At 41.6% G+C, this 11,828-nt stretch overlaps 1 protein-coding gene across 1 annotated transcript; it reads left to right on the forward strand.

The window, feature by feature from the left end:
- The first annotated feature begins 1,628 nt into the window (after window positions 1-1,628).
- LOC308113054 (2-epi-5-epi-valiolone synthase-like) lies at window positions 1,629-8,080 on the forward strand. The gene is made up of 5 exons (XM_080468963.1): window positions 1,629-1,805; window positions 4,372-5,002; window positions 5,827-6,078; window positions 6,433-6,685; window positions 7,977-8,080. Exons 1-5 carry the CDS (start codon window positions 1,678-1,680, stop codon window positions 8,063-8,065), a joined length of 1,353 nt encoding a protein of 450 aa, XP_080325089.1. The 5' UTR covers window positions 1,629-1,677; the 3' UTR covers window positions 8,066-8,080.
- The last annotated feature ends 3,748 nt before the right edge of the window (window positions 8,081-11,828 follow it).

The following is an 11,828-nucleotide window of genomic DNA, read 5'->3' on the forward strand; positions in this document are numbered from 1 at the left end:
GAGAACCTCTAACGTGCAGATTCATAGAGCGTCTCCCTCCAACTAAGTCAGGCGTGTCAACAACATTTTACTTCAGGGGACACACACACACACACACACACACACACACACACACACACACATAATAACCTTTAAATAAGAGTTTTTCCTTGTGGTGCAGCGTAAACATGATGAAAATGTCTATTTTTTCACAAAACCAAACAATTACAACAAAAAACTTCTACAATCTCGACATAAAAGCCAATTTTAATACCTTCCGGCGCAAAATACAGTGAAATCTGTTGGATGACGCATGTTTATTTACAGATTCACCCTGACAGCATGGTTTTGAGGCTCATGCCAGTTCATGGCAGCATCACCAGCGTCTCGGTGTTGTGTTGTTTCTGCTCCTCTTATAAAACTTGTTAAATAATCAAAGCTTCCTTTGAAATGTTTACAACTTGCTCTGTGGTTTAGTGGCCAGTTTTGGCCTTTCGATTGACGCCCCTGGACTCAGTGAAAGTTCAGCTCTTTTTCTGTTTAACTCCTTTTATCAAAAAATGTTTTTTCCGAGAACTACAAATAAATCCACCACTTTCCAATGAAGTGATTAGTAACTTTAACCGGGCACTAATGTTATAAAGCATATTTCTTTAGCCGCGTGATGTCGTTTTAGCTGAACTCAATGAGCAAATCTTTGGAGAGACCCACACACATCGCTCGCTTCCACCCAGAAACACTATGATAGATAAAGAAAACGAGCAAATCCAACTAGTTTTTAAAGAAATAACACGGAGCTGTAATGAAGCACATCGAGAGCAGAAGAAACATCAACTAGTGAAAGACTGATGCTGTATAATCGGCTTGTTGGAGAGTCCAGTCGGGCAAAGATTACATTTAATCAATATAATACCTTTCATTTATTTTGTAAGCACTAAAAAACTGTTGATTCCAATTTATTCTTTGAGGACTGCACAGTTTTAAGAAAAGGTAGTTGACGTACCAGTGAGAGCCAAGTCAAGATCTCAGCATCAAAGATCAGATCCTTCATCAGATTTGCCAAAAGAGGCACAAAGTCATGTAAACTTTAAAACGCATAACAGAATAAAACTGAAAGACAAAATAGTCGCTATAATGGAAGATGTGTTTTTCCTTCAGCCTGTCAGACTTGTGAGTATATGTGAGTGTCTTCATCAGACTTCTTCGAAGTTGTTTCTCCTCTCATTTTCCAACTCAAAATCAGATTTGTGCGCGGCCCCCTTCAAATAAAAAGACTCTGGCGTCCGTCCTCTGCGGCCTTCATCCAGACTGATGTGACGTGAAGCTGAAGCTCATCCTGGGGAAGTTCTCCGTCCGTCTCGGGGTTTTAGAGAAAGAGACGGGCAATTCAAGATCCCCCAAACAACACGACATTACAAGAGGAACACGGGGAGAACACACAAACCCACGTTCCATTGAGCAACGTGAGCTGCTTCGGCTCCAACAGGAACCTGACGGGACACCACTGCCTCCTTTTCTAGCTTTGGTGGGTAAAATAATTATAATGATAATAATAATATTAATAATAATAAGACGTTTTCAGCACAGATGTCAGAGGAGCACGTGGAGCCATGATGACGTCTCGGTCACAGACGTCACTCCGCAGAGCGTGACGGCGTGAAGGACCGAGGACTGCCGGCGGGCCGCCACTCTGAGAGCATGACTTCACATGACAAGTCCAGCTGTTCTCGGCAGACCCGGTACAATCTGGTCCAGGTGAAGGGGACGTGGACCCGGCAGGCGGAGCCGGGCCAGCTGGCAGCGGGGAGACTGTCACAGGCGAAAATGTGAGTTTTATTAACAGTCACATTAATGAAAACGGGGGATGGATTTAAGTTTTCTAGATTTTTAGTTTTCATCCGGTCAGATCGGAGGCTTGTGTGTGACAGGATGGATTCCGCCTCACTAAAAGAGGAACGCGTCAGGCAGAAGTAATGCTTTGTGTACATTGCAGCATGCTATCGATGTTTAAACTTCTGCTCGGCGCATGCAGTGTGTTGCTATCCACGTATATGAGTGAGCGGCATGGCCAGAAGGAGGTGGCATACCTTTCTATTTCCGTCACTCGTGTGAATGAATCATGTTCAGCAGTCCTCATGCTTCAACCCTGTGAAGGCCACTCAGCCACATACTTCGATACTTTAGGACTTTAAAATACACTTGTACAACAACTATATTTAAATAGAAAAAAGCATTAAACTGAGTAAAATCACACAGAATTCATAATTTCTAGCATCAATAATCCACATAAATTGGATGATAATCTTGCTGACATTACGTAAAAAGACTAAGTAAAGACAACTGAGTACCAATGTCCTGCTACACAATGTATCATCTGGAAAAAAAAAAAAAAACTTCTGAAGATTTTCTACAAACTTTGAGTGTATATTTGAAGATGCTCGCAGTAGTTTTATGTGTCATTCTGCAAGACAGCAGCACATCTCTGTGTTCAGCACGACTATTCAATCATGTTTTCTAGGATTGTCATGCGTTTATAATTATTCATTTCAAAATAAAAGAAGTTAGAGAAAACGGTTCACTTGCACAATGAAGGGCTGAAGGCCAGATGTTGTTTGTAATACCCTATCAATATAGAATAATGAGATGTGACACTTATAGTGTATAACACCATCAAGTTCACGTACTGTAGTGTCGTTCTCTGCAGTACAGTTAAAGATTTTCAAAAGTTTTCCATGTAAAATCAGACAGATTTGTACCACAGTACATCCTAATAAAGCTACATTTTTAGAAATGGAACATAACAACATTTTCATTCATGTAAAAATCAGCAAAATATGCAAGGAACCAAACTATTTCTGAAGAATACCAAAAGTTACACCTGCATGCATGTTCCTCACAAAACACCTGCAGAGCGACTTTGAAGGATATTTACCGCTGCAGTCTGGGCATCCTCGAGCTCATCGTCATACGTTTACAGCTTCTGAAACAGCATTGCTGCATTTCTTTGCACATTACTGCCCCCTGTCGTCGGTGAAGCGCTGATCCGCTTTGTGATGCAGGGAAATCAAAGTTACCAGGATGATGGGAAAATATTAATATATTAATATTAATGTAATAATTCTGGCCGCGTCACATTATTATATGATTGAAGTGGCATTAAAACGCCCCTGGAGATGTGATTACTTGCTCATTTGTGTTATTCCTCCTGATATTGTTCGATATCACACATGAATAACAGGACAGGTGGAAGAGAAAATGTAGATACATGTGACTGAATGTATAAATATTAAAAAGCTTCATGAGAAGACAATTAAAAAGGGCAACAAAGGAAATGTAAAACAAACTTAAACTATTTGCTGTTATATCATATTATTGGGACGTTGTTCCATTTGAAATACCCAGACTTATGGTATCGGTGGGTCTATCATTATTCACCACACACTATTTGCCTTAATGTCTCTTTTTACTACTTTTACAGCACGAGATGTAAAAAATAAACAACAGCTGCACTTCTGAATTATTTATATTTTGGTTATGTCAGGGGACACAACACACACATCCATTGTTGACGTGGCAGTAAATACTCAAACTTTGTTGTATTATTGACATGGGAAGACAATAAATTCTAGATTATAATTTTTTTCAAGAAAACCCAGATAATTCAACATATATTTAAATTTTTGATCTGACTTGCAAAAAGCCCTTTTTCAGCATTTTCAGACAAAAAGAGAAACCAGTTATGTCATAAAGTGAAAATGAAGTTTTAAACATTAATTAACTTTAATTTAAAAAAGAAAAAGAGAACGTGTGACAGGTGGACAGTGACAGGAGGACAGTGACAGGACAGTGACAGGAGGACAGTGAAAGGAGGACAGTGACAGGAGGACAGTGACAGGAGGACAGTGAAAGGAGGACAGTGACAGGAGGACAGTGACAGGAGGACAGTGACAGGAGGACAGTGACAGGACAGTGACAGGAGGACAGTGAAAGGAGGACAGTGACAGGAGGACAGTGACAGGAGGACAGTGAAAGGACAGTGACAGGAGGACAGTGACAGGACAGTGACAGGACAGCGACAGGAGGACAGTGACAGGACAGTGACTGGTGGACAGTGACAGGAGGACAGTGACAGGACAGTGACAGGACAGTGACAGGACAGTGACAGGACAGTGACAGGAGGACAGTGACTGGAAGGACGATTGCAACCAGGATCCGTCAGTGTGACGGTGAAGCGAGTTCCCACTGAACAGTCTCATGTCCGATGATGAAATCTGATTCTCTCAAACTCGTTTCTTCAATGTGATTCACTCCTGGTCTGACCGGACTCACTACTGTTCCACCGTAGCTCGTAATGAACCCGTCCTTCTATTTGTGTCTGTCGACTTCCTTCAGCGTTGAGACTCAGTCGGATCGCGGCGTTTCCTGGACGGTGGTCAGCCCCGTTGTGTTCACCTACAGAGTCGTCCAGTGCCGAGACCTACTGGATCCCCGGAACGACACGCTGCTCTGGGGTCACGTCGGAGACCAAGGCCTCGCAAGCGCCTCGAGTCGCCCCGCCAACGTGAGGCGCTTCGTCGTCGTCGACGAGACCGTCCACCGGCTGTACGGCGCCCAGGTGACGCGCTACTTCGAAAGCAGAGGGGTCGTTCACAAGCTCCTCCCTCTGCCCACCACTGAGGAGAACAAGAGCCTGGAGTTAGTCTCCAGAATCCTGGAAGAAGTTCACCGCTTCGGGATCGACAGACGCTCGGAGCCGATCATCGCCATCGGGGGCGGAGTCTGCCTGGACGTGGTGGGCCTGGCGGCGTCCCTGTACCGCCGGAGGACGCCGTACATCCGGGTGCCGACCACTCTGCTGTCGTACGTGGACGCCAGCGTGGGGGCGAAGACCGGGGTCAACTTTGCAGGAGGGAAAAACAAACTGGGAAGTTACGTCCCGCCGGTGGCGACGTTTCTCGACCGCGCCTTCTTCCAAACGCTCCCACCGCGACAGATCTCCAATGGGCTGGCGGAGATGCTGAAGGTGCTCGCCGCTGCATGGTTTTTGGTGGAGAGCGCCGCAGTTTCTTTGCACGAAACTCGACTGTGTGCAAATCGTTTAGGCGAACGATGTGGAGTATCGCGTGTCGCCTCCAGACTTTTGGTTTTGGTTTTGTTTTTCTCCCTTTCTCCTGCATTTTTTACTTGATTTCTGGTGCTTTTGCACTCAGGCCCGGTGAGGAATGAAATAATTATAGCTCCGGCTCGACAAAACGTCTTAAGTTTGTGCAGTCTCCGAGACATTCTCACGACCGATCGCGCTCCTTTGCGACGTTGAGTTTGCGGTGTATTAATGCACAGTGCATGCAGACTCGGCTCGTCACGGTTCAGCCAGTCTTTGCCATATGTATGGAACAGTTGTTATATGTTGTAACAGTAAATGTGAAATATGTTTTGCAGCTCTGCTGTCGCCAGACACGGTTTGTGTTGATGCTGGTGCTCAAATTCAATTCACTTCAATTCAATTTAAAAAATAAACCAATTAAACCATTCAACTTTGGATCAACAAACACATAAAGGTCACAATAATTCATGAACTAAATGAAAATAAAAAGAAGTAGTTTGTTCCTATGTACATGTACAACGGACATACCCGGCACACGATAGCGTATTCAGTCATTTTCATTCTTCTTGAATGTGATTTTCTACATTAATGTGGGAAAAAAGAGCAAACGTCACACAGCCGGCCAGTCTTCATATGATCTCACTCACAATACCTGCATGTCGTGCGTCTGTGGTTGATCCCCTGCTGCACCGAATAGCAGAGAATACGGAAGCAACGTCCACAGTGCTGCTCTCCTCTCTCAGATGGCTCTGATGAAGCACCGCGGCCTCTTCGAGCTGCTGGAGTCCGATGGCGGGAAGCTGCTGGACACCAAGCTGCAGTCAGACCAGACCACCAACACATCCCAACAGGACGGCGGCGGCGGCGGTGGCGCCGCGGCGTCCGTCCGCATGGCGATAGAGACCATGCTGGAGGAACTGGCTCCCAACCTGTGGGAGGATGACCTGGACCGGCTGGTGGACTTTGGACACCTCGTCAGCCCCGAGCTGGAGATGGTCGACTATTTTTATTGAAGCGTCTCTGATTGACCTTTTTTGCCCAAAGCAGAAATATGGAAAGGATGGAATCAGTAGTTACTAGTTACATTCGGTTGAAGTTATATTAGTTTGTTGAAGGAAGATTCTCTATAATCTGTGTTAGTAGTTTATACGATAAACAGTTACAGTCGTTCCGGGCTAATAGACCAAGGAAGATGCACGGCGTCTGTTGTCCTTAAATGTGACTAAAATTACATAAGTACTCCCAAGATAAATTACAGTTGTGTGCACACATATATATATATATATATAAATGTTTCTACTTTTCAGTCACTATATATCATCGTTTTCTTTGTCTTCCGGTTTGCGCAGAGAGTTTTGCCAGCGTTGCTTCACGGGGAGGCCGTGAGCGTCGACATGTCCTTCATGGTCTACGTGGCGCGGCAGAAGGGGCTGCTGTCGGCAGAAGAGAAGCGCCGCATCGTGCAATGCATGCTGGGTCTGCAGCTGCCTGTGTGGCACCGGGAGTGCACGCTGGCCCTCGTGCGCGAGGCCCTCGGGGAGCGTCTGAGGCACTCGGCAGGCTCGGCCCGGATGCCTCTCCCAACGGGCCTGGGACGTGCAGGTAAAAAAAGATTATTTTTTATTTTTTAAATGCCAGGAATCCACCCAACCGGTTTGTCAACCGTTCCTCCGACATCGTTAAGTAAATCACAGCCTCAAAAACAAAAATTGGGATTGATTCACAGCAATTAATTGTGCAAATGTTTTGTCTCTATTGTGCCGTCCTCAGAACGGCCTCACCAGACAAACATCGTAAATAACCACCTAGAAAATGATGAGCGTGAGTGGTACAGGAGGGAGGGGTGGGAAAATAAAACGTCGAGCACAAATCCAATTCAACTTCATTTATGGAGCGCTTAAAGCAACCGACAACAAGAGATACAAACCCCAGATCAGAACAACTAACAAAATAAAATCCCGTAAAACACAAAATAAAAAGCCGAGAAAATGAGTTTTCAAATAAGAAACAGAGGAGAGTCTGATGTTCAAGAGAAGACCAAGCAAAGCGAGAGAAGGTCCGATGAAGTCTTTGTAATCCTCAATCCATAAAAACAATAGAAATGATGTGTTGGTGTCGCTTTAGAACAACAGTTAAACATCGAAAGAAAATAAAACCAAATTGTACCTGTGACGGTTCATTACTGCAAAATTATTCTTTTTATTCAGAGCAATCTATTCTAAGATGTCATTCTGTATTTCAGATGATCCCCGTGTTTTTGTGGCTCCGGACAAATTTGATTTGGTGGGAAATCTTGAAAAACGCCTTTACTGGTCAACCCCTCTGTACTATAGTGTGTTTCTCTTTGGCCTCACTTCTATTATATATACTTCTACACACGAAGCGGATTCAGGCCAAACAAACAATCTTCTCTAGCGGAAGTAAAAAAATAAATAAAAAAGTCACTTCCACCCAGAGGTGTAGATGTTATCAAAGCCTCCGGACTCTTGAGCACAATGGAACACTTTTAAACTGAGATTAGGATTCACCATATTTCCTCTGATTTGGCACACATGTTAAACTCCAACGCTCCGGTTAAGATTTCCACTTTAAAACCCCTTTTAAAAGAAGAAAAGTTAAAAAAAAAAACAAGAAAAAAAAAACCTTCTAAGGCACAAACATCTCGTCCACGTTTGTTGAAGACACACCAGTGTCAGAACATTAGTGTGTTTACACACTCAAACACTGTGAATGAATCGGTGCGCACCAGCTCACATTTCCTCTCTGGAGGTTTGATGTCCTTGAGCTGTGAATCACTTGATGTGTGGGGGGGGGGGGGGGGGGGAGAGAGAGAGAGAGAGAGAGAGAGTCTTTGTTCCACCAAATATGCTGATTGCGCTTCTCTATTTCACAGAAATCTTCCACGACGCCATCGAGGATAATGTTCTTGCTCAAGCTTTCCAGAACTGGACCGATGAGCTTTCATCTGCAGGGAACAAATAAAAACAATCACGTGAGGAACTTTGTCTTTTTTTGGGAGGGGGATTTATAAGATGGCTGGAATAATAATAACAACAATAATAACGATAATAAAAAAAACACAAGCTCCACCAGATTTCAAATAAAACTTTTAATATTTCTCACAAGATAGCTTCCACATCGAGTACCAATGAGCTTAAGTTGACTAATCTGAAACCAGTGGGTACAGTAACTATTGCTACATTCATCTCCTATAAAGTGTAACAATAAGAACAGTTCCGAGTGAGAACCGGCAGACCAGCTCGAAAAGAGGTTCTTCATTAGTGGTTCACCCGTTAAATGTGCCATTTACAGCCTTCAGAGTCGCGACTACCTCGGATATTGGAGCTACAGTCACATTTCAGGGTCGTTTGATTTAAAAAAAACAAACCAAAAAAAAACAAAACTGTTTTTGTTTTGTTTTGTTAATGTTCTGGGTTTCAGTCAAAGATCTGTGTGTGTTGCACTGTTCAGGCTCAGTGAAGCTGTGCTTCATCGATGACACGAGAAAAAAAAAAAATAAAAAAAAATCACCTCAAGGTCCACCGACACCAAGAACTTCTCATCAGAAGCTCCGCTCAAACTCGAGCCGTGTTTTTTATGTTGTTTTTTTTTTTTTTTAACTTAATTTTTTTTCCCAAACTGCTCCTCCGACATATAAAAACAAACAACTCACCATGTACTGTATTCTTCTAGTCTGATTGCCATTGTGCTCTACATATTGCTTGTAACTATGAGGAGAGAATAACGGTGCATCAGCTAAACAGTTTAAACATCGCTATATTCATATCTTTATATAAACATAGTTTCTTTTTTTTTCTTTTTTTTCTTCTTCATTTTATCTTATATAGTTTGAAGTTTTGGCACACATTTTGGCAGTTTAAAACTGTGAACTACATTCATACTAGTCGCAGAGGGTTTCTAAATAAGCACACCTTTGGAAACACTGCCTTCGGATTATTAAAGACAAAGAAATGCAGAGGTACCACATGTGGAGCTCCAGAGTGTTCAGCGCTAAACAAAACAGTCAAATACTGAATAAACTAGAGGACAGAAACGTATCAACATGCTGCAATAGAACTCAGGGTGGTTAAACTATCTCGGACTTTGCAGTTGGGAAGATAGAAACCGATTGTGATGATGGTGCCTGAGGAAGGTTAACGTCTGACCCTCGGCAGAAAATGTTTTATTATTTATCACGTCAACACAACGTTGATCTCTTGGATCCGTCCTCCGGGATTGATAAATAAGCTGGATATAGTTCAGTCTGAACCGTAAGTGGGACAAAGTCTGATGCCCACGGCTGAAGTTCAGGAAAAGCCTTGTTTTAAAAAGGGAAAAAGTCATAAGTAATGAAAGTTTTTTTCCAATCAGGAGTCTGATCAATAACAGAGTTTTTAAATTTTTTAAAATTTTAATCCAAATTAAAACCAGCTTGTTGAAGGATCTGGATGAATTTATTTATTTTTTTTGCCTGTTAGGAGGAAGAACTGACACTTTGCAGGTCTTATTGTTATGATCATTGACATGAGAGTTTAGCACCGGACTGTGTGTTGTTCTATTTACTGTGTACACTATAAGTATTACCCTGGTTTGACCCCGCGGCTGCGGCTGGAAAGACATCTGGTGTAAAAAGCAAGTTTCAATGACTCGGTAGTTGACCCCTGTAGAAAAAAAAAAAAAAAAGGGGGCCGCCGGATAGACTTTATATCAAATTTGAAAGTTTTATTTCACATTATTGTTGAGACCAGAGAAGTTCTTTCATGTTGGCATGGCAACAATAAAGCAAAATCTGAACGTGTGTGTGAATGTGATGAGCTATGTGAAGCGCTTTGGGTCTGTTGTCAGCGAAAAGGCGCTTTATACTCTATGAGTCCATTTATCATTTATATATTTATTTAAGAAGCTATTATTGAATAAAATCAACAAATAATGAAATCTCATTTTCTGCGACCATTGTCATTCCCCCCCCCCCCCCCCCCCGATGGTTCATTCTAACTCTTCTCCATTAATGCCTTATTTACTATTGAACACTCTGGGCTTTCCACGCCGCCTGGCAGCGGATCCTTTGCCGCCGCGTCTCCATAAGAAACCTCCACAGTTCATCTACGAAGCACCAAAACACCAGTTTAAACATCCGCTTACGTCGACACAAACAACTGTAAGGCACTTAAATGAAAAGATCATTACTCCGACATCGTCTCAAAACTAATCCAATAAGGAGATCACATGTTTTTCTTTTTGTTTTGTTTTTCCAGACAAAACGCTGCTTTACAGGCACAACTTCCAACCGTTTGCATAGTTTCTGCCCGAGCGGGGTTGTTGTCAACGAAGGCGCACTCGTGCTACAAAACTGCAGAAATGTACAACGACCACACAGCAGCTACAGTCTCACGCGCTATCCTGTATGCAGACGACAAGCCAAGATACAATAGTTAGTTTAGGTTTAGATTTTTGAGGAAAACAAAAAAAAAAAAAGGCAAAAATAAAACACATTTCAATGTCCAGAGGTCATTCCAGTGTTTTGACAATGTCATGCGTTTCACATAAAATCCCAAAGTGGTCTCCTTATTCTCCTTGGCAATACAAATGTCCACATAGTGTGAAAGAAAAAACAACAACATCCCGAATGTGAAATGTCACTGAAGAGGTTTTTTTTTCTTCTTCAATCTCTCTCTCTCTATGTATATATATATTTTTTATATATATATATACTTATATATGTATAAAAAACGAATAATTTAGAAAATTGATGGACCGTCAATAAAGCTGGACATTCACCAGAATACTGTGTGTGTGTGTGTGTGTGTGTGTGTGTGTGTGTGTGTGTGTGTGTGTGTGTGTGTGTGTGTGTGTGTCTGTGTGTGTGTGTACTGAAAAGTTCTGTGTTCAGGTATAGTAAATATATTATAAATTAAATCATCCGCTTTTACGAAATCAAAGAAATTACTAATATTTATCGATTTTTATATATATATTTATATATATTCACACGTTTTTTTTATTTGCTCAAAGAAACTTTATAAAAATAAATATTGAGACAAGTTGTATTGATTTTCTATTTAAGGATATTTACTGGTTTTGGCAGTGAGGAATGTTTTGGTAATGCATCTCTTACACACTGCAGGATCTTTGTTTTTAAAATCCAAAAGGGCCTTTTTAAAAAAAAAAAAACTTAAATAAAAAAATCACAATCATGACTTTTTTTCACTTGAATAATCTTGAAGGAGACACGTCATCTTTAAGATTAATAAATGTGCTTTTTTTTTTTTTTTCTTAACGTTTGGGGTTTTTGAACGACTTGCTATAAATTCCTTTGGAGGGGAATGTGTACATAAAGTTCTGTTTACATCGATACATAAATAAGATCAAATCTACAAATGATTCATGTTTGTCGAGCGAGAAAGTCCAACTGGAAGACTGACGCCGACTCAGCCAACAGCCAAAACATGTGCATAGCAATACAACGACGATGTGGACACATCTTCATAAGGCATTGGCACGTTCAAGTTCAATCAAAGACACAAAGAGTGTAAAGCACTATCGTAATAAATAGAGTTTTGTTTCTTCTTCTTCTATTATTGCTAGTGATTTAAAAACAGTCTTCATCTCACCACAGAATATCTACATTTCTGACCATGATTTAGAATTTCCCTAGATTCTTTGGAATCAATAGAAAATAACATAATCGAGCCGCTATGCAAAAGATAAATGCACTTTTTTTTTTTTTTGAAATGGAAAAAAAACG

Source organism: Lipophrys pholis, assembly GCF_963383615.2.
Source record: "Lipophrys pholis genome assembly, chromosome: 8".
NCBI classification, from domain to species: Eukaryota; Metazoa; Chordata; class Actinopteri; order Blenniiformes; family Blenniidae; genus Lipophrys; species Lipophrys pholis.